At 43.9% G+C, this 23,853-nt stretch overlaps 1 protein-coding gene across 1 annotated transcript in view; it reads left to right on the top strand.

Annotated features, from left to right (window-relative positions):
- Nucleotides 1-23,853, top strand: part of BANK1 (B cell scaffold protein with ankyrin repeats 1) — a 165,129-nt gene that overhangs the window by 134,843 nt on the left and 6,433 nt on the right. Inside the window, exons 9-12 of the mRNA XM_033159569.1 lie at nucleotides 3,487-3,595; nucleotides 6,122-6,406; nucleotides 10,455-10,718; nucleotides 19,216-19,284. Coding sequence (XP_033015460.1) covers nucleotides 3,487-3,595; nucleotides 6,122-6,406; nucleotides 10,455-10,718; nucleotides 19,216-19,284 — 727 coding nt within the window. The remainder of the gene's footprint in view (nucleotides 1-3,486; nucleotides 3,596-6,121; nucleotides 6,407-10,454; nucleotides 10,719-19,215; nucleotides 19,285-23,853) is intronic.

The following is a 23,853-nucleotide window of genomic DNA, read 5'->3' as shown; positions in this document are numbered from 1 at the left end:
AAGCTGGACTGCAGTGTCCAGGCTGAACAATGGGGGTGGAGATGCTCCTTCAGGTATACCGGGCCGAGGCTGTTTAGGGCTTTAACGGACAACACCAATACTTTGAATTGTGCTTGGAAATGTACTGGGAGCCAATGTAGGTCTTTCAGGACCGATGTTATACGGTCTTGGCGGATACTCCCAGTCACCAGTCTAGCTGTCACATTCTAGATTAGTTGCAGTTTCTGGGCCAACTTCGAAGGTAGCCCCACATAGAGCACATTGCAGTAGTCCAAGCAGGAGATAACTAGAGCATGAACCACTCTGGGTGAGAGACGTGACAGTGGGGAGTCTGGCACACAGCAAATGCAGTGGCAGGAGGGCTCGATCAGCTCCACCAGTGTGACTGCACTGCATCAACCGCCCCACCTCATCCCTCCTTCTCTCATCAATCCACCTGACAGGAAGCTAGTGCAGCAGCTCTGCTCAATACAGCAAACCACTTCTGAGGGACTCCTGGCAGTCTCACACACAGCTTTCCCACTCCCATAATGGCCTGATGTAGTACTGAGGAAGAAAAACAGGGGACTTGTTATCCTGTGGATATCACTTTGCTCTCATGTATTTTGCTGGCCTGGGAAAGAATTGTGCTCATATAAATGATCCTGGGGAGCAGCTCAAAAGCTGAGCAGGTATCAAAGCCTGACAGCCAAGGCCAGCCTGAATAGAAAGATCTTACAACATGTCTAAAAGATGTTCAGGCTTTTGGCAAATTTCCATAAGGGAGGGAGTTCCAACATATGCTCCTTAAATTCCAGCCTTGAAAATGTCTTCTCTTTTTTCAAAAGCAAATGCCAGGCAGTACACGATGCACTACCTTGTTAAAATGAGAAAATAAAATATAATATAAGCCCTCACAGAGTCGAACAGAGAACAACAAAACAAAAAGGCATTGAGTTGTCCACAAGTAAGTTATACTGAGTGTAGACCCACTGAAATTATTAAACCTAAGTTAGTCGTTATTTTCAGTAGGTCTGCTGTAAGTAGAATACAACCGAATGCAGGGGTCAGCAAACTTTTTCAGCAGGGGGCCGGTCCACTGTCCCTCAGACCATGGGGGGGGGGAGACTATATTTTTGGGGAAAAAAATGTGAACGAATTTCTATGCCCCACAAATAACCCAGAGATGCATTTTAAATAAAAGGACACATTCTACTCATGTAAAAACACGCCGATTCCTAGACCATCCTCGGGCCGGATTGAGAAGGCGATTGGGCCGCATCTGTCCCCCGGGCCTTAGTTTGGGGACCCCTGACCTAATGCAATTTGCTGGTCCACTGGCAAGTGGAGTAGCACCCCCAACAGACAGAATATTCAAAGTGACTACAAAAAGTAATTTGCTACCTACGTATCCATCATGGCTCTGCCCCATTGGGTAGTGTTTCAGCAGGGTGATTCCATAGATACAGAGGCATGTTTCTAGACCTTGTGGCTGTTAAAACAGGTAAAATGTACGAAACCAGAAAAGGGGTTCATTGGAATTGCTGGGGGGGCAGGGGGTTGTTTTGGTGTCTGCATAACTGCTTCTCCTCTCCCACAACTAGCAGAGGCAGAATAAAATATGCAAAATAAACAAACGTGTATACAGTGGTACCTTGGGTTAAGAACTTAATTCGTTCCAGAGGTCCGTTCTTAACCTGAAACTGTTCTTAACCTGAGGTACCACTTTAGCTAATGGGGCCTCTCGCTGCCGCGATTTCTGTTCTTATCCTGAAGCAAAGTTCTTAACCTGAGGTACTATTTCTGGGTTAGCAGAGTCTGTAACCTGAAGCGCCTGTAACCTGAAGCATCTGTAACCCGAGGTACCACTGTACAAGAGTAGTGTATCAATCAAATCATTCAGCTGCTGAAAACAGACTTTATTTTTTGTTCAGAATGTGTACACCTTTTGAGTATCAAGAATCTTGCATCCATATGAGATTGCCCAGGCTTTACAATCAGCTACTGGGGTCCTGCTCTTTGGCTCATCAATAAAAGCTTTTTGGTGGTGGCCAAAGTCACTCCCCCAGGAAATATATATGGTGCCATCTTTTTTCCATTTGTAAGGGGTATGGTGAATGGGAAAGGCACTTAAAAAAATAATAATCATGAGATCCAGTCAGAAACCTTCTATCCAGAGCTCTTGTGTCACATGAGGGCTGGCCCAAAAATCAGAAAGGGAATGATGTCAAATGGCCCAGGGCCAACATTGATTCTGGCAATAGAGAGATGCTGATACAGGGCAAAGACAATCAAATTCAAGTACCTTGACTGAGAGTCAAAGAACAGAGAAAAGTGAGGGCCAGCCTCAGCAATATGTTAGCTTCTTATCTGTATCCCTAAATGCAGGGTTTTTTTAAAAAATTGGTGTGCATAAGTGTGGGGGGGGGATCCTGATCAGGAACCTAGTATATTGGTAGGGGAATTTGACCCTTTGCTTTCCAGTAAGGTTCCAATCCAGGTCAGGCCTCCCCCGTTGAAGTTTATAATAAGATGGAGGGGGCAGCTTGGCCTTGGGACAATAGTGGGGCCTCCCTGTGCCCCCTACACTGACAATATATGTTTTAAAACTAAAACTTTGTACCTAAGGGCACAGATACCAGGCACAGATCTGGAAAACTCTTTTAGTTCAGGGATGGGGAACCTTTTCCAGCCCAAAGTTGATTAGGCAACCTTTAATTGGGCACATTCCAGCAGTGGGGGGGGGAGTGGGGGGGCAACCATTGTGAATTTTACCTCTGTACAACAGTCTAGTTTCTACACATACTCACACACCTTCCAATCCTCCATCTAGATAAGCAAGAAGCATTATTAGATTTCATAGATATGTTCAGGCCAGGCAAAACAAAAAACAAAAAAAACATCCAAAGGGGATACAAAGCAAAGGGCAGAGGGGTTTGTGGCTTGGGGAGAGTCCTAAAGACCAGTTACAAAGGACTGGAGAGCCACAGTGACCCCCCCTCCATGCCTGAGCTTCCCTATTCCCAGATTAGTTCCTCTAGCCAAAGGGACCTTGGGGCTCTTGTTTATCAAATAGAAGTTCTGCTGCACCAGGTATGTTTGCGCACTCCTAAAAAAGCTCTTTGGATTTTTGCTGTGGTGTATGCTTAGTGTTGCTTGCAAAACAAACCAACACACACACACACACACACACACACACACACAGCTGGTTAATTCCTGTGCAAACATGCCAACAAGTTGTCATCTTTAACTCGTTGCAATTAGGGGGTCAACCTTTTATGTTTTCTCCCTGTTCCTTTGTCTTCTGTTATGCTTTTTACAGAACTGGATTGTGTTGAAGCAGATGTTTCTAAGGAAAAGATCATTCAGAGGGAAACCAGTTCTGCAGAAAGTAGGGGACCAGATGGGATATCTGCATGGCTGGCTCCAGAACTGTGCTCTCTGGCTGCACTGAAACCCTTACGGACACTCCTGCTACTGAGCACTGTTTGGTCTTTTCCCTCCCAGGTAAAAGAAGACAGCAAGGAAAGCAACAATCAGGAGGAGGAGGAAGTTGAGACAGTAGATGACACTTACATGGTGATGATGAGCTCAGAATCTCTCTGCAATGGACTTTGTACGTTTCTGGTATAGAGATCTCCAACACTGCTGCTTCTCCTCAGTGACAATATAAATTTATATGTCCTAATGTATACATCCACAGGGAAGAGCTACAGTTTTGTGAGCAGCTTCTACCTTAGTTAATTTAAAGCACATTAGCTTTTTCGCCATTAACCGTTTTCTTCTCCCCTTGAGCACACTCCATCTTCTGATATTCCTGGTGTTTTTCCACTAGCATCCCTTGCCCTAAACTGAACACAAGCACCAGGACTCCACAGGAACTCCAGTGGCCGTCTTGAAGATCATAGCTCCTTATCTCAGTCTAGAAAGGAGCACCTTTGGCTATGTAGCAAAATGAGGTTGGTACCAGTCCCTCCTTTGGACTAACCTAGGTTCCTCACTGCACTGCATTGTCAAAAGAGCTGTCAGCAAGTCCATGTCCCTGGCAGCCAGTCCTAACCAGCTCCCCAGCTGCTGGGTCATATAGCAGGAGTACCCAAAGGGTCATCCACTTCAGGTGGTCTGTGAAGAACCCCTACCATCTGAATTCGATGGAATTCAATTTGTAATACTGTAAGACAGAATATAAGAAGTAAAAAAGAATAATAATGTAATAATAATATATTATTTAGACTCCGCCCATCTGGCTGGGTTTCCCCAGCCACTCTGGGCAGCTCCCAACCAAATATTAAAACACAATACAGCATTAAACATTAAAAACTTCCCTAAAAAGATGTCCCTTCGGGTGTCTTTTAAAAGTAAGATAGTTGCTTATTGCCTTGACATCTAATGGGAGGGAGTTCCACAGGGCAGGCACCACTACCAAGAAGGCCCTCTGCCTGGTTCCCTGTAACCTCACTTCTCGCAGTGAGGGAACCGCCAGAAGGCCCTCAGAGCTGGACCTCAGTGTCCAGGCTGAACGATAGAGGCAGAGATGCTCCTTCAGGTATACAGGACCGAGGCCGTTTAGGGTTTTAAAGGTCAGCACCAACACTTTGAATTGTGCTCGGAAACACACAGCAGATCTCTTAGGACTGGTGTTATATTGTCTCGGTGGTCACTCCCAGTCACCAGTCTAGCTCCCGCATTCTGGATTAATTGCAGTTTCTGAGTCACCTTCAAAAGTAGCCCCACGTAGAGTGCATTGCAGTAGTCCAAGCGGGAGATAACTAGAGCATGCACCACTCTGGCAAGACAGTCCACGGGCAGGTAGGGTCTCAGCCTGCGTACCAGATGGAGCTGGTAGACAGCTGCCCTGGACACAGAATTGACCTGCACCTCCATGGACAGCTGTGAATCCAGAATGACTCCTAGGCTGTACACCTTGTCCTTCAGGGGCACAGTTACCCCATTCAGGACCAGGGAGTCTTCCACACCAGCCTGCCCCCTGTCCCCCAAGAACAGTACTTCTGTCTTTCCAGGATTCAGCCTCAATCCGTTAGCCACCATCCATCCTCCAACCGCCTCCAGACACTCACACAGGACCTTCACTGCCCTCACTGGTTCTGATTTAGAAGAGAGGTAGAGCTGGGTATCATCCGCATATTGATGAACGCCCAGCCCAAACCTCCTGATGATCTCTCCCAGCAATAAAATGCAGTTAAAAAGCCTACACCATCTATGCTACACACAGGCAGAGAAATCACTAAAGGGTCTGCCAAGACCCACAGCCATTTTCAAGTGGTTCATGGGTGGTGGGGAGCCACTGTATTATAGCTTTATAATGGCCCTTAGTTTTGCCACTGTTGGTAGCCGGCCAGTCCTCTCAAATGAAGCCAGTGCCAAGTAGCTGGGTCACATCCCAGCCTCAGATGTCGGCAGTTCAGCTATCAATGGGTGAAGGCATTGTTAAATGCAGCTGGAATGCACAAATGGAATGCACAAGGGGCATCATTTCATCCAAAATAGAGACCGTCTCTAAAAAAAAACAACAAAAAACTATGTGGAAGCCATTTGCCTTCCCACTACCCTGGGTGGCTTCATCCTTTATATGTGTGCTCAGTGAGACACCAGGGCCTCACAATCCCATTAAAGGACAATCTTTTGCAGCAATTCTAACATTTCCTCTCCTAAGGGCAACATTTATTCCATGTTAAAGAATGCCAAATGATAAGCTGGCGAGTCACAGTCTATTAAAAATATATAACCCCATACAGCTGCATAACTTATAGCCTGCTCAACTCACTCCTATGTGCTGTGCTGCATTCATAATCGAGCAATTTAAGTGGGGGGGGGGCAAAGGGGAGCAGACACAGTTCTGGGTTTCCACCACCATTTGGAGAAAGCCTAACATTATCACATGCATGAATATGTTACACAGGAATGTTACAAAATCTAATGAAAACCTCCACCATTCATTTAATAAATTTTTTAGGTGCCTTTTCACTGGAGTTATACATGTGTCAGCTTTTCCACTGTATTAGTTCATGAAAGTTTTATAAGCAGTGCTGCTGTTGCTTCAGTAGAAATCTGTGAAATATGAAATGCTTCCAGATGGCATACTGTATTTTAAAATGAAATAATGATAATATGTCCTCCCCAGCATTTGCTGCCAGGCCAAACCCAAGAGAACAGCCTGGAACCTACTGGAAAATCCAGAAAGACTCAAGAGTGGTTGGTGATGGAGATGAACAGGAAAGAGAGACTAAAACAGGAGAAGAGGAAGAAGAAAATGAAGTAGGGGGAAATCCACATTGCTCAAGTGAGGAGGAGGAGGCGGCTCCTGAAGGAAGCTGCAGAGATGTGGTCTACCCTGAAAGGCCACCTTTGCCACCTCAAATCCCACTTACCACCACAAGACAAGATGAGGTTTTCAACTGGACCCCAGGTACGGAGTCATGAAAACAAACAAATCCTCTCAAAATATTTGCAGTACAGTATTTATTTAATTAACCTGGATATTTCTGTGCTGCTATTTTATGCTGCCTGTTGCTGGAAATGGGAACAGACTACCATGAGCACATGGCACCAACATTAAAAGACCTGCAGTAACTTCCCAGCTGCTTTGGGGGCACATTCAATGTTCTTGCACTAGCATATAAAGCTCTGAACAACTTCGGCCTGGGATTGCCTTCAGCAGTATGCTCCAAGTTGATCACTGAGTTTTGCCTGGGGGAGCACCAATAGCATTCCTGCATTGACCTGAGCACGACTCTATGGAATTCTCTCCCATTAGAAACCAGGCAGAAACCATTCCTGCTAAGGGTCAGACATTGGGTTAAAGTGGTTTCATTTCAGGAAGCCTTTGCACCGTGAATGCTGTTCCGATGTTCTGCTCTCTGATGTTTAAAACTCACTTTAAATTTTTGCATATTATGCATTTTATTTTTTCTGCATTGAGACATATGGTGAAAAGTGAGGTCTGCACATGTGAAACATTTAATGCCCTCCCACAGGGGCCTCCTCTGTAGCAGCTCCTTGTTTATTAAATGCTCTCCATAGGGAAGTCTGCCTGGCACCAACCTTGTCATTGTGCCAGCGTTGACTGGGCTGTCTACACAATGCTGTCAACGGGGTCACACAGTGTAAAGCAGAGTAATTTTAGAACAGGAACGGGGAGCCAGATCTTGTTCCCCTATCAGCTCCATCCACCATAGCCAATCCGGCCCACGTACGGTCCGGGAATCAGCGTGTTTTTACATGAATAGAATGTGCCCTTTTATTTAAACTGCATCTCTGGGTTATTTGTGGGGCCTGCCTGGTGTTTTTACATGAGTAGAATGTGTGTTTTTATTTAAAATGCATCTCTGGGTTATTTGTGGGGCATAGGAATTCGTTCATTTCCCCCCTCAAAATATAGTCCGGCCCTCCCACAAGATTTAAGGGATAGTGGACTGGCCCCCTGCTGAAAAAGTTTGCTGACCCCTGCTATTGTAGAAAATCTCACCTGAACCAGCCCTATCAATATTGGATCTGGATATAGATACAGGTATAACTGGTTTACATAAACCAATATAACTATGGAGCATAGAAAAGCGCAAAGTGTTGTGACAAAATAGTCTGGGTTATTTTTTAACTGCCATAAAATATAGAGGTGGGTGATGCTGCCCATGATAAAGATATTGCTCTCTTGCCAAATCACCTTTTGCGTGGCTGTGCCCTTGAAGTGCCACTGTTACCACAAGAGCAGCCAACGAGGGGGGGGGGGGAGAAGGGATCAAAGGATTTATTGGAAAGGGTTTGGAATGGCTCATCGGCCCGCCAAACTGGCACATGGCGACGCCACACATGAATAATTCTATTGCATCACGGACGTGTCTATAAGCAGGCAGACGTGTGCACTAACTCCAGGCAGTGCCAGTTAATATCCTGGGGATGAAGCAGAATCCCTCTGAAGCGCTTTCCGTATGAATCTTTCAGTTTAATTGCACCGTGTTTCTGTGAAGCATTAGGTTGGTTTCATCTTTGGGAGGGGAGCGATCGTTTCTTTTTCAAAGAGAAACTGTAATGAGTCATCCATCCACATTCTTTAGAGTCATTTGCTTCAGGTACTGCAGGAGAATAGCTGCAAAGCAACCTGGAGTCAATCCACCACTGCCATCCTTCCCGGGAAAGGTTTGTTTGCCAGTGGCATGAGTGCCCCCTGTGGAAGCTGGCAGGTCAGAATGCTAACATAGTGGAATAAATAATAATAATAATAATAATAATAATAATAATAATAATAATAATGGCAAGTTGGGAAGGGACTCTTCTTCATATGAAACACAGGATGCCACACTTATTTTTCTCTGTTTTAATTTGGCTTTCATTAACAATCATCGAGGAAATATCTCTGATTGTAGGTCTTTTCATGTGCTGCATTCAATGGGTTTACTATGCGTGTCACTGTGTATGCAATAGCTGAACTGTACGAATGGGCACCTGGAGCTTCTTTCACACAAACACTTGTGCATAGAATCATAGAATTGTAGAGTTGGAAGGGACCCCAAGGGTCATCTAGTCCAACCCCCTGCAATGGAGGAATCTCAGCTAAAGCATCCATGACAGGTGGCCATCCAACGGCTGCTTCAAAACCTCCAAAGAAGGAGAGTCCACAACCTCCCGAGGGAGACTGCTCCACTGTTGAACAGCTCTTACTGTCAGGAAGTTTTTCCTGATGTTTGGTCGGAATCTCCTTTCTTGTAACTAGAAGCCACTGGTTCGAAACCTACTCTTCAGAGGAGGACAAAATGTGTAGAGATAACTAATACCTGTATAGTGTGTGAAAAGTCCTTGTGTGTGTGAAGCATTTCTTTTAATACTCCTGTAATAGCCATTTCCTAAAACAGCCTTCCCTAGTACTCTAACTATTAGAACCACAGAATTCTATGAATCTAATAGGTTCCTTGGGGGGATGCAATGTTCTACCAGTTCCAGAAAAGGGAGGAGAGATGCTGACAGGAAACTTGGTATTGCTGAGAGGAAACCTGCTGTACAGAGCATATGTACTTGAACTGGCTTAATAGAAGGGAAACTTATTCCACAGGGAGTTTCTGGGAACTGTGGTTCTGTGAGAGGGGAATCAGGCATCTCTAACAGAAGCCCCTTTCAGAGAATACTCTTGTCTAGGGCATTTTTGTGTTGAAACAAGACCAGACTCTTAGACCTGAAGTTGAATACAGGTGTTTGCCAAGGAACCTCAATGAGCAAGTAACTGTTCATGTGCAGGGGCTTTAATGAGTAGGTGTTGGTGGAAGAAACCCCAATGTGAAGGGCAGAGCTAAAAACATGGTCCCACTCCTGCTTCATCATAGAATGGTTCTCCACACTAGCAGCTCATGTGTCAGGCTAGAGCATTCACCAAATTACATTCCACAGGGTTCTTTGGGAGTTCGGGCAGGGGGAGCTGCTTCTAAACTGCAGCACAAGCACGTTCAGTGAAGATTTCATTCCTCAGTAGGATACATCTATTCTTGTCCTCTCTTTTAAAAACAACTGGTTAAAAAAACACTTGGCGTAGTGACAGTATGGGAGAAAATTCCCTTTGGAAGTTCAATATGGAGACTCAAACCAGATTCCCAATCAGTCAGATTTCTTATTCAGTAATGCATTACAGGGCAGAGTGCAAAAAAGGTCTGTGAAATAATTTCCCTATATAGGAAAAATATGTCAAATGGGCTGTTGAATCACCTTCTGTCACCTTCTGCCACCCCAGCACCTCATCATCTCTTCCTCCAGCCACAGTCCATGGAAACACTTACTCAACCCAAGCTTTTTCATGTTGTTTTTACTGTACATGCACAACCCTTCTTGCACCTTATCTGTTGGTTGTTTTTCACTCAGAGTTACACTTCTCCCAAGATGCCCCCCCCCTGCAGTTTTGAATCTGGGCTTACTGATAATGGGTTTTGCAGAATTTCTATGTCAACAGTGCAAAATATCTGCCCTGGTGAGACTCCAGCCTCCCAGAGTCTTAATTCAACCAGAAGCCCCTGTTCATACAAATTAGTACAGTATATGCAATTTTTAGGCAAATTTGTGTTTCCCAAGAGTCCTTAAAGTACCTGGCAATGACCGTGTTTTTCGCACTGTCTAACATCCTCACTACTCTTTTGAGCTTAAAGCGAGACACACACCTCTCCAGATTACACAATTATACAGAGCCCATAATACTTTTTTTAGCATTTATATAGCAGTTTACAAGAGTTCATCCCGATGAATCTGTATTGTTTTTAAAAGGCCATTTTGCCTCTAATAGAAATGGCAGGCAACTGTGGTCTTAAGGGAATAAATGTGATTTTGAGCTGTCCAATTTATAGAGATATACATGGTCTTTGTATGCAATGTGCAAAGATTTTTACTAAGGCTTATTTTAACAGGCGCATGGTGGTGTTTTCATTCACCCTGGAAACCCAGGAGGCCTGGATAATGATGGTGCTGTTGTACGTGTTTTGTAGAATGGGAAGCAGAGAAAGAACAAAAGAAAACCGATGAGATACACGAGGAGGAGAAAGAAGAAGGCGAATCTGAGAAATCAGAAGAGGAAGATCCATACAGCTCTGCTCTTGTGGATGATGGTGTGTATGATATCATTTTTGACGACGACAACAAAGAGCGAAGAAAAGGTGGCAGGTCCTTCATTATGAACCGGCCCCCAGCCCCTGCACCTCGTCCTTTATTTGCACCTACAAAAGAGGAGAGCACTCCTTACATAGCACAAGGTAACTTTTGTTTGTAATTCACTTTTCATAAAGTTCCATTAATATCTGTTGTAAATATACAGAATAATATCTGTCTAACATTCTTTGTACATTCGTGTTCAGCTCTTTGCAGGACACAACACCTAAAAAAACTTAAATATTATGGTTTTGTTAGTGGATAAAGAGTTGTGTGGGTTGGAAGGCAGAGCTATGTGTTCCTTAACGCCTGCTCAGGATATTGTCCTGTTGCCAGTGATGAAGTAAGATTCAGGCACCAAAGCATTTTTGGTTAACTCTGCTTTTAAAACTCTATTCAAACCAGCCACAGGCTCCATTAAGTGCCTATCAGGAGTCCACCCTTAAAGTAGAGTACCCAATGCTAGAATCCAGGCATCATCATCATCATCATCATCATTTATTAAATTTATATACTGCCCTTCATCCAAAGATCACAGGGAGGTTTGCAATGTAACACAACAGCATTGATTTGCTGCAGTAGCAATCCTGCCCTTGAGAAACAGGAAAAGAGAATGCATCAGAGCAGACTGGAAACAAGCAAGTTGAATAATGTTTCTCAATTTTATTTTATTTTTAAAGACCCCTGAGTACTTCTAAGGTACTTACATCAGTTTCATACCAGTTTAACTGTCATGATTTGGTGCCACAGGCACCATATAGACCATGTTAAGAATCATTAGCTGGAGATTCCTAGCTCACTTAAGGAACTACACTTCACAAGGCCTTTGGGAGAAAGCTTTTTGCTTTTTTATTTTGCACTGAAAACATCAGCCGATGATCTGTAAACAGATTCTCATTTAACAAGGAGTTCGGCAGTGAATCTGGGGGTGGTAGTTATCTCTAGGCTGTCATTTATGCATAATTAGCTAGCAAAGGCAATGAACAGTTGAAGACTAAATGTCTCAGGAAATGGAGTAAGCTGAGATCAAGCTTCCTCAGCCTGGTGTCGTCTTGGCGTTTGGGATTATAATTCCCATCATCCCCAGCCAACAAGGCTACACATAAAAAAATGGTTAAAGCAGGGAAATATTTCCCCACCAATGTTTATTTCAGTTTGCTATAATATCTGGTGCACATTGCAAAACATGTTGTCCCCTTCAGGAAAGGGTGGGATCCCTCTCTTACTACGTACACACCTCCCCCTGCCCTCAATCATTGCACCACCTATACTCGGATAAATATTCGGTAACATAGGGGAATTTCATCAAGACGAAGCCACGCCGTCGTGCCAAATGGCTTTATGTCCAGATGGCGTGCACTCTCGGCGCGCTTCCTTCCTGTTCCTTGGCTTCTTAATATTCTTCACCAGGTTATTTCAATATGCTTCCAATTACACAATGTCAGAATAACTGTTAAATAAATGCATGAGAGCATTTTGTTTCCTAGCACATAGCAAAAGGTTCGTGCTCATTACTGGCACAGGATCATCCGCCCAGGAGACTGAAGTTAGCACAGCTTAACCACAGAGACAGGTGCAGTTTTGCTTACAGTGATCTGCCGTGTAGTTCAGCTCTGACCTTAGAGAATTGCCTCAGGCCTAAGGGAGATACTTCAGTCTCTGTGCCTGCTGACTCATTGGCATCCCTGCATAAGACTGCCAAGGAAGAAGGCTGCTTAGTGTTGTTGTAATTCCCTGCCCCTCTTTGATTTGCCACACAAACACATTCCAGTAGTCAACATACTTTACGGTAAAGTCCTGTTGCTTTCCATGGGATGTGCACTGCAAACCTGTGCATGCTTCTTCAGAAGTAAGTTCTACTATGTATGATGACCTCTGTCGAGAGAGAGAGACAAGGGAAACATGTCCCTGTTAATTCTTTTCGACCTCTCAGCGGCTTTCGATACCATCAACCATTGTATCCTTCTGAAGCAACTCTCCAAATTAGGAGTGGGTGGCACCACTTTGCAGTGGTTCCAGTCCTACTTGGATGGTCACTCCCAGAGGGTGATACTTGGGGAGTGCTTTTCAGCTCTGTGGAGCCTTCAATATGGGGTTCTGCAGGGCTCAATCCTACCCCCTACATTGTTTAACATCTACATGAAACCACTGGGTGGGGTTATCCGGAGGTTTTGGAGTATGTTGTCAGCGGTATGCTGATGACACTCAGCTCTATTTCTCCTTTACATCTGCAAGTGAGGCAGTGGAAGTGCTGGACCAGTGTCTTGCCTCAGTAATTGACAGGATGAGAGCCAACAAACTGAAGCTCAATCCAGATAAGACTGAGGGTGGGTTAGTGGATGGTTTCCTAGACCAGCTTGGGGGTACTCTTGGATCCTTTGCTGTTGCTTGAGGCTCAGGTGGCCCCAGTGGCCCTCGAGTGCCTTCCATCAGCATTGGCTGGTAGCCCAGCTACACCCCTATCTGGACAGGGATAGCCTAACTACTGTTGTCTATGCTTTGGTAACCTCAAGGTTAGATTACTGCAATGTGTTATATGTAGGGCTGCCTCTGAAGATGGTTCAGAAACTTCAGCTAGTGCAGAATTCAGCGGCCAGGTTGCTCACCAGAGCAAGACGGTTTGAGCATATTACATCGATCCTGGTCCAACTGCACTGACTGCAGATTAGTTTCCAGGCCCAATTCAAAGTGCTGGTTTTGACCTATAAAGCCTTAAACGGCTCAGGACCACAATACTTCAAGGACCACCTCTTCCCATATGAACCCACCCAGACCCTGAGATCATCTTCTGAGGCCCTCCTTCGTGTGCCTTTTCCTAGAGAGGTCTGGAGGGTGTCAACATAAGAACAGGCCTTCTATGCAGTGGCTCCCCATCTCTTCCCAGGGAAGTTCACCTGGCGCCTTCATTATACACCTTTAGGCACCAGGCAAAAATGTTCCTTTTTAACCAGGCCTTTGGTTGACTTGATTGACATCCAATGCCCTTTTAAAATGCCGGGGGTTATTGGGTTGTTTTTTTTATTCTGATTATGTATTTTGTGGTTTTATATTTTGATTTTATTCTGTGAACCACCCTGAGACCTCAGGGTATAGGGTGGAATGTAAATAATAATAATAATAATAATAATAATAATAATAATAATAATAATAATAATAATAACAACAACAATAATAATAAACTAATAATCATAGAAACAGAGCTTATTCTCAAGTAACTGTACAAAAAAAATGCAGCCTCAAAGCAAAACTAGGTACTACATTGAATATGTATGAATGCATCTCCCATCAACTTTTTTAAAAAATTGTTTTTGCAAAAGCAGCCATGGGAGGGGCTAACCCTTCTTCCAGCCACCATGGCAATTCCGTTTGCAAATCACTCCATGACATCACACCATAGCTGCTATTAGGCAATGAAGGGAAAATATAAGTGGCCAATACAGGCTTGTATGCAGGCCTGTATTGCTCCAACCCAGCAGTGACTGAGGGTCCCCAGTGGCTCAAATGGGCCCCTCACCAGTCCAACTGGGGATGAAGGGGGTAAAGGGAGGGCCACATTGTGCACGAATGGCATCTTCATAGTAGATGGAACCATGTTGCTAGCGTTTCTGTAGCATTAAAATAAGCAGCAAAAGCAAGCAGATTTAACAACTTAACCCAGTCTCTGAGTCTGCCTTCACTGGCCTGTTCATTGGCATTCAGCTTTATTTGTTGGGATGCAATGTATTTCAGGGCCACATCTCTTAACCTTCCACCCACCAGCCTGAGTTCTTGCTAGAACTGCAGTTTTATTTTGACGGTCTGATAGCAGGCGCATTCTCATTCAAAGCACAATTTCCCTTAATGTTGTTTCATTCACATCGAGTGTTTCCTTCAAGTCAACAAGACTTGTATAATGTCATCAATGATATTTGAGGGCTTTTGTCATAACAGGTGGTGCTTCCAATGGAGCAAATCAGTCTTTTGCTGCCTCAACACCCTACATTAGATAGTGAAAGCTTAGAAAATAAGATCAGAGAGAAGGAACTGAATTCACCAAAGTTAATGTTTTCTGAATGTAGTTGCTATAGCTCTTTCCTGCGTTGGTTCACTATATTGTCTGAGACCATCTCATAAATGTCCCTTTTCAGTATGTTATTCCCAAAGCAATTCTGCACAGAATCAATATACAATAATCACTCCACCATTAGGAAAGCAGGTGCTTATGTACTGGGCACCAAAATGAGTCCAGCAGGACCTGTGCTTGCTCAAAGATCAGTTCTACCTGCAATGATTGCATACATTTTCAAAAGTTTCATTGGAGTCGATGGAAAGCTGCAGATGACTGCTCCCACCTGCCTCCACGGCCATAGGAAGCTGCCTTACACTGAACCACACCACTGGTCAGGGTTATCCACATGGATTGGCAGTGACTCTTCAGACTTTCAAGCATGGGTCTCTCCAACTCCTACCTAGAGATGCTGGGGATTAAGCCTAGGTTCTTCTCCATACAAAGCAGCTAGACAGATTTGTAGCTGGTTGTTCACGCCATCCAGGAAAAAAAGTGAGAAGTGTGGTGCCACAGGGTTTTGTCCTAGGCCCTGGGATCTAGTATGACCTTAACAGAATGGACAACTGGGCCAAAACTACAAAATGAATTTCAATAGAGGCAGGAAGAACCAGCTCCATACAAACCTTTGCTTGCAAGAAGTACATGTGAAAAGGATATCAAGGTCTCAGTAGACCACAAGCTTAACATGAGTCAACAGTGTGATGCAGGAGCAGCAGCAGCAAAAAAAAAAAAAAGTGAATTCTATTCTAGGCTGCATCAACAGTTCAAGGGAAGTAATAGTACCATTCTATTCTGCCTTAGTCAGAGCATACCTGGAGTATTGTGTCCAGTTCTAGCCACCACAGTTAAAGGAGGATACTGACAAGCTGGAATGTGTGCAAACGAGGACATCCAAGATGATTATGGGTCTGGAAACCTAGCCTTATGAGAAATAGTTGAGGGAGTAGGTTATCTTTGTCCCAGAAAAGAGGAGACTGAGGGGAGATATGACAAAAATCTTCAAATATCTAAGAGGTAGTCACATGGAAGATGGGGCAAACTTGGGTAGGACCTAAACCAATGACTTCCAGTTACAAGAAATGAGATTCTGACTAAACATCATGAAGAACTTCCTGACAGTAAGAGCTGTTTGACAGTGGAACAAACTCCTTTGGAAGGTGGTGGACTCAATGGAGGTTTTTAAGCAGAGATTGGATGTCATCTGTTGTGGATGCTTTAACTGAGATTCTTGCATTGCAGGGGGTTGGACCAGATGACCAGGTGTAACTTCAAGCTGTACAAATCTATGATTCTGTGGTTCATCTAGTCAAAGCCCCTTATCAATAAAGAATGTACAGCCCAAGATAAAACTACACACCCCTAACAGATAGTCATCCATCCACTGCTTAAGTATCTCCAGTGGATGAAAGATCCTCAGCTCCTAGGCATTATGTTGCACTGCCAAACAGCTTCACTGCAATTTCAACCCATGGGTCCTCTGTGGACCAAGAGCAGGGTCCACTTGCCCATGAGACAGGGTGAAACAGCCACCTTGGGCAGCGGAAACTCAAGAGGTGGCACCCCTGTGGGCAGCTCACTCATCCTGCCACTTCAGCCCCTGGTGAAGTATCAGCAGCTTCTGGCGAGAACTTGCTGAAATCTCGCAAGAACTCATTGAATTCATGCAAAATCTCACAGAGCCCACAAGATCTCACAGATAGTTCACACAGGAGAGAACAAGTCTGCTCCATCTTCTATGGGGCAATCCAGCCATGCTTTCCCTTAATCATCTCTTCTCCAGGTGAAACATACCCAGCTCTTTCACCTATTCCGCTTAGGACTTAAGTTTCCAGACCTTCAATATGCTGTCCATGTGCTCCAGTTTGTCATTGCCAAAATCAGGTGCCTTGGCTTTTTAAGTGTTGTGAGAAATGTCGACATGTTTCTTCACTGTTTTCTCCTCAAATGCTATGGCATGCCAGTGTGCCTGCTGTGTTGCAGTTTAGTTACATGTTTTCCTAATTCTGTCCAAAAAAGTGAATAATTTATTTTCTCTTACCTCGCCCACTCAGAGTGTTTGTTGCCAGCTGAAAATGATTTTCAGCAAGACGCTGAATGTAAAGTGGTTCTAGCAATTTGACTTTGAACAGCTGGAGAAGTAATTCCATTTATTTCATTGCTGTGGCATTGCAAAACTCAGCAGAAATACCCAGGCCTATCAGTTAAAGTACTTCCTAATCAGGGACATTGTTGAATGTATCCCTGTCCTGGGCCCAATTTATTTTCTCTTCGGGTAATTTGTTAGAGGACACACTCTTCATTCTCCTGCCCTTGGCCATTAACATTTGGCCTGCCCATGACTTAACATCCATTGGGTAGGGTAGAATTCTCTTCAAACCCTGACCCCTTTGCTGCCAGCAGTTGGCACTAGACTGGCGTGAAACATGATGGCATTGCAGGAGCAGCCATGTTGGTGGGGTGGCACTGTGGAGCCTGTCACCTGGCAGTAGTGGCTGTGCCACATACTGGGTTGATGTGGGCAGCACAGCAATATGGTCCAGGCAATGCGGCACTCCCATTGGTTCACCTTAACCTCATTGCTGCCCTGCCCTGCCCCCTGAGCATAAGCAAAATTTCCCGCCAAAATTGCAGCACACTTCTCCAACCAAACAATGAATAGAAAAATGTGAGTATTAAGGTAGAGCATGGGTAGGCAAACTTAGGCTGGATCCGGCCCAATCACCTTCTAAATCTGGCCCGCAGACAGTCCAGGAATCAACGTGTTTTTACATGAGTAGAATATGTGCTTTTATTTAAAATGCATCTCTGGGTTATTTGTGGGGCAAAGGAATTCATACATTTTTCCTCTCCCAAAATATAGTCTGCCCCCCCCCAAAGTCTAAGGGACAGTAGACCAGCCCCCTGCTGAAAAGGTTTGCTGACCACATGGGTAGAGTATGCATGCAAATGTATATATTGATGAAAATAACATACAATGTGCATTATATTAGGGGAAAAGGCTTGTGTCAGGTGGCAGTAAGCAACTCCCACGGCCGTTTGCCAGGAATGTACAAGACAAGTTCTTACCATCTGCTTTTTATTCAATATTTACAGAGAGGGGCTTGGAACACAGCCTCTTGGGATAGTGGCACTGTCCTGAGTGACTCTTCACCCCCCCCTTTCCTCCCACTTCCTCTTTTGTCACTGTCATCATCTCCCCTACGGGTGGCGCTGAGGGCCCTCTGCTTCTGAGCTCTTTGCTCTCCTACTTTCAAGGCTTGGCGTGTTCTGGAAGAGGGGAGTTCTGGAATGCTTTCTAAAGACACTGTGTCCGTCAGCTGTCACCCTCCTGGTGCTTCCTCTTCCTCCTCTCCCATTATTTCCCAGCTTTCCCCCTCATCTGCCTCTGAGCTGGGCCCTCCTTTAAACCCCTGTTGTATTTCTGAACTGTCTTCTTCTCCCCTGGAAGGGTCAGGCTGGAGAGGTGGTCTCTACCATTCCTCTTCTGCCCAGTCCCTGACAGCTTGCAAAGATGTGCCTGTTTATTTTTATTTATTATTATTCCATTTCTACCTTACCTGTCCTCCAAAGAGCTCAAGATGTGTCTACAATTCCCCCTCTTCCCGTTTTATCCTCACAACAGCTGAGAGAGACAGTGACTGGACCAGGGTCATCCAGAGACCTGGGTGGGAATTTCAGCCCAGGTCTTAGTCCAGCACTCTAACCACTAAATCACCGCATACAAAAATATGTGTCTCGAGGGAAACATTTCTGCTGGAATGCTGATGGATTAGCATGAGGACTTCTCTCTCTCTCTCTCTCTCTCTCTATCTATATATATATATATATATATATATATATATATATATATATATATATATAATCTCACATCCTGGTGAGAAAATGTGGAGAACTGAACTTCAGATTTGAGAAATGAGAAATTGAGATAAATCAGCAGATTTACAGATATGTCCTCTGTATTTGTTGACACAACCAAGCTTCCTACCATGTGTGGCCAAGTGTGGTCTGGGGCAGTGGAAAGCTGGACCCGGAGGGGGAGGGCAAGGCTGCAGGGAGGTGCTTCAGTTTGAAGAGAATGGTTTGCAAGTTTTGTTATGGACAAAGGAACTTCAAGGAAAAGGCAATTTAAGCTGCTCTGGGGGAAAAAGATATTGGAACACTCCAATTTGCACAGAAAATAGTAGATCTATCTAAAAGGCAACACAGAGAGATCTGCATTACAATGCATCCATAATTATTATGATCGTATGATTATGAGATTATTGTATAATCTAAAATGCTTGTATAATCTTAGTAGGAGCATGACTTGGAGAGGGTGTGGCTGTAAGGAGGCATGGCAGTGAGCATCATGAAGGGATACTGCACTTCTGAATTTGCCTCTTCCCAGAAGTATTCCAAAATAATCCCCATCGACACTCTGAGAACTCATGCTATTTCCTTATAATCTGTTTTCAAGGTCCTTGGATGCTCTTGTGAGGCGCTGGAGTTCTGAAAAGTAATCACCATGCTTATTCTGCTGCCATCTTTCATTTCCTAATTTCCTTTCTGTGTAGTTTTTCAGCAAAAGGCAACCAGAACTCATGCTGGTAATGAGAAGTTGCTGTGTGCTGCCAGAAAACCAGGTATGGTGATTTTGTTGATTTATATATACATATATATATATATGGTCCAGAGAGGCTGTTCATGGCAATATAATAACCCAATGCAACAATCTGCAAAAAACTCCCATTTGCTGGTTCCCTGACACATTGTCAGTCTAGGACTGGATGTTAAATGCATCTATTCTTCTACAGTCCTTTCGCATTTCTTACTGTTCTTTGCCAGGCTGCACTGCCAATGGTAGCAAACACAGGGCAAATGTGACAGTTACAGAGCTAGATTGAGACTTAGGGCACAATCCAACCAGCCGGCAGGGCTTTCTCGAGGGACAGGACCCCAATGCCATAGCCACAGCCCAGTCACTCAGAGGAGCAGCAGTGGAAAGGAAGGGCGGGATAACTGGTACAGAGATCAGGTCCAGATCAGGTGTGACACCATCATCTGATGACAACAAGACTGGTGCAGGATCCAGCAGATCCCAGACTGGCTCAGTCCTGCCTCCTCCTTTTCCTAGGAACATCCCATTTCAGGGCTTGTTTTAGTGCTCCCCACCAGAAATAACACTATTGGAAAGAAAGCTATGCTTGATCTACTACTTTTCTACTTGCAAGGCATTAGAAAAGGGAGCCTTCCCACTTCCAGTGGTATAGTTCTCATCAGGAGCTGTGCTGTGCGACTCTACTGACCTCCGAGCTCAGGTCTTCAGTTCTAACCCAGAGAATCAGAAGTTTCCAAGTGGATGCAGTTTAGTTTTTGTAACTTCCTTTACTAGGACCTGACAACAATTTAAGGATACAGAGCTATGCACAATTAGCAAGGGGGAAGCTCCAGTTCAGACCACTGGGACTTTCTTTTGAGCAAATATGTAGAGTTGGCAGTCAGCATATTATCTTGTGCCCTGTTTAGGACACCACTGTGTTCATAGCCATTTAATCAATGAAAAGAGAATTCCTGACTGTTTGTTCCATTTTTATGAGCAGTGAGTTTACTGTAACCTTCAAGCAGCATTATAACATTTTCCTAGGAGATGATTAAATATTGGTATTATTGACGCTGCTGGTGCACCGATGTCCAAGGTTACTGCTCTACAAGTTCAAATAATTTCTAAGCATCAATCACCTGCTGAAATAAATGCATTTTTAATAGGCTGGCCAGATTCTCCATGCTACCATGCTACATGTAGCCCACTGGGTACAATAAAAACTGAAAATCAGAATGTTGATGTTTTAAAACTTTTCATTGGTACAAGACAATAAAATGAGGATCAATATATTGCTGGTTGAAGGACCACAAAAGAGCCCTCACACAAGAAGGATGCATTAGCATGACGGAGGAGGTACCATGTTCTTCTACAGAAAATTAGTCAGAGCTCATCATCACCAGCTTACTACTACAGGGTTCCTATCTAATCATTAATTGGCCATCATGGTATTAATTGAACCAGCACTTCTGACGTGTTTTGAGATCACTTCCATGGGGAGTTTTGGCACATCAGCCATCCGTTGCCAGGCAACACAACCCCATATATTTTTCCTCCAAAGCAAGTTCCACTGTGTGCAATGCAGCTTACTCCTCGGTAAGCGTGCATATGATTGCAAACTGAATGTCTGATCTTCATCCATGTGGAATACAGTGAAGGACAGGCAACTGTAATGCAAGTGAGCTTCCTGGCCAACCAATTTTACCTTCCCAGCACCGACTCAAGTGGATGTCGAGCTGCTTTAAGCTGCATATGTGGAAATCTCCATAGTGATTGTGAGGACCGATTAGAATTCTGAATCAATGCACTCTCCACCTGCAATCCACATACCCACTATTCTCATGCCAATTGGTGCTGGTCCAGACAATGAAGGACACTTGGCCTGTTGCACCCCCTGGTTTGATGCTATGTATACTGCTTGAAATAATGTCAGGAAGGGACATCAGTGTCATTGAAACAATGTCCAGAGGGACATCTCTACTTCAGATGCTCCTGATTGTGTCTCCAAAGATGATCCCATCAGTTCCTCTCTCAAAATGAAATAAAAATAGGAATGCTTTTGGAATATAGCTCTGCTGGATTCTGCCTCCCACTCCCTGTCCCCAGTATCTGAATTGTTCTTTGCTTGAAATGTTACTTGACTGGAACCAATGAATGACCGAAACTGGGATTCTTCCAGATTCCCAGAAGTGTATATCCAGAATGTCAAAATAAGTGAAATAGACATTAACAGCATGTTCAAAAAAGCAACACAAATAAAACTCATACCTGCCTGCAGAAATATAACTGCAGCCCAGCAAAAAGAAGGGGACAGGATCAAATAATATCTCAAGTACACACGTTTAAACTGAACATGACTGTGAGGGAGCTATAGCTTAACCCTTCCATTCTTCCAATGTAAAATGGCCCTTGGAAGCAGCTACATCCTTCCCTGAATCTTTTTAAAAATTCATTCTACAGGTAAGTAAGTGCTCATCTTTTAGTGAGGCGGATAGGACTTGATCTTATTATGTTACTGGAAGAGCATCTCAGGTATTTTGTACTGCACATTGTCTTAAATTTTCTCGTTTTAATCATTTTTAACTATTGCAATTGATCTTGTCAAGTTGCTTTGAGACTTTTTTTTAGAAAAGTGACTAACTAAAAATAATAAAAACAATCACAATTGGAAGGGAAAGGTGAAAGAGCAGGTAAAAGTTGTGAGCAGGTAAAGTTGTTGGCATATACTATTTAAAAACAGCAAAAAAACAATATTGTAATTGCTGTTGACAGGTGTCAAAATCCCCAACTTTATACTGCTTTAGGTGGTATCTTCAACTAATTTTCTTTCTTCCCTGGATTAGTTGCATGTTTATTTGAAGGCTGCTTTAGAATTGTCCGCAATTTTAGGTTTCTATTTTCACAGTGCATTTCTTCATATTCGTAAACTGACCCCATTTCACCTTTTGCTCCATGCACGCCTGAGAATCATCTTAGGCACTGATATAGCAAAAAGGATAGGATTATATATTTCTAATTGTATCTGACTGTGTTGAGCCAAAAATTATCAGAAGACAATGTTTGTGAGACAATTTCTGAGATTTTCTTTTTCTCAGCTCCTTTTAAAAGGACACTTTGCAGAATGTTCTCCAAATATTACCCACCATTTTAAATGGTGGCTACTGAGCCCCCACACCAGTTACTGCTGTGTTGGAGAGAAAAATGTGGGGGGCAGAGAGGTATGCTACTGCCACTGCTGATAATGCACCCCCCACCTCCAAGAAACTGTTGGAGAATTTCTCTTCCACATAAGAACAAAAGAGCTTGCTGGATCAGGTCCATGGCCAAACTAGTCCAGCAACCTGACTGCAAAGCATCCCACACTTGTGATTCTCAGAAAATGGAATTCAGAGGCCTACCACCTTCGATAGTGGAGGAAGAACCTAACTATTGTGGCTAGTTCAACTCCATTGTCCACCCTAGAGAAATTTGGTGAAACAGGCCCTCTGTTTTTTCTCCCCACAAATGAGGCAGAGAGTTTTGAGAGGCTAATGGTGTACAGCTCTAGTATAGAGATAATTCAGTATGACACAGAATTTGTCTTCAGGAAAGTGTGGTGTGCACATTGGTTGCTGTGGAAAGCTATCTTGGTGGTGCTACATTTCCTGTCCTTGCTTATGAACCCAAGTGCCTCGCCTTAATGTAATGTGTCAGTGATTCCTTTCTTGAGTTTCATAATTAGTTAATGGTACAGTGCCATCTCACAAAGGGAACTCCAATGACAACTGGATTCAACAGAGAGTGAATTAATCAGGCAAATGGCCCTGAATGTGAATGCTTTGTGTACCAGGATGAAACCCCCATTACAGCTAGATATTGGAATCCCTGGCAGCATTTATCTCATTTATCAACATAGAATTTAATCCTGGAGCTTAAAAGTTGTTGATATTCCAGCTGGGATCCAGATTCAAATCTGATAGACCTAGCAGGTAAGGGAGAAACAAGGTCCTAGAGGTATCTACTGTACCTGTTACTCATCTCTTGGTACAGCAATGGGAGATATGCAGTCATCCAAATTTTGTATGTCAACAACTCCCATCATTCCTTACCACTGACCATGCTGGGGCTAATGGGAGCTGGAGTCCACCATCATCTAGAAAATGACAGGTTCCCTATCCGTGTCTTAATGGGAATTGTGGCAAAGCTCTGATAATGCATATAAAGGCTGACCAAGGAAAATAAGCTTAATGTTCTGGTGTCTCTAAGGAGTCAGGGGGAAGCAACATCTTCCCCCCATCACTGAGACCTTTATCATTTGGGTTTATGTATTTATTTCCTTTATATTTTGTCTTTCTTCCAGGGGGCTAAAGGTGGGTCACCCCTTCTATTTGCATCCTCTCAACAACCCAGTGTGGCTGAAATATAGTGAAATTAGCCCAGGCAACTAACCTGTGTCTCCCCACCCCTAGTCTCATGTGCTAACCATTATATCATTTTGCCACTACACCACACTGAAAAGGTATCTAGTAATTGCACTTAGGCTGCCCATTTTCTCTGCTTCAGAAATCTAGATTTCTATCATATATGCAGCCCCAAATGTGTGTTTGCTTCTGTCCTGAATTTCTGCATTTGC

This window comes from Lacerta agilis, chromosome 9, assembly GCF_009819535.1.
Source record: "Lacerta agilis isolate rLacAgi1 chromosome 9, rLacAgi1.pri, whole genome shotgun sequence".
NCBI lineage: Eukaryota > Metazoa > Chordata > Lepidosauria > Squamata > Lacertidae > Lacerta > Lacerta agilis.
Note: the sequence above shows the minus strand (reverse complement) of the source record. Positions and strands in the feature narration are given on the sequence as shown.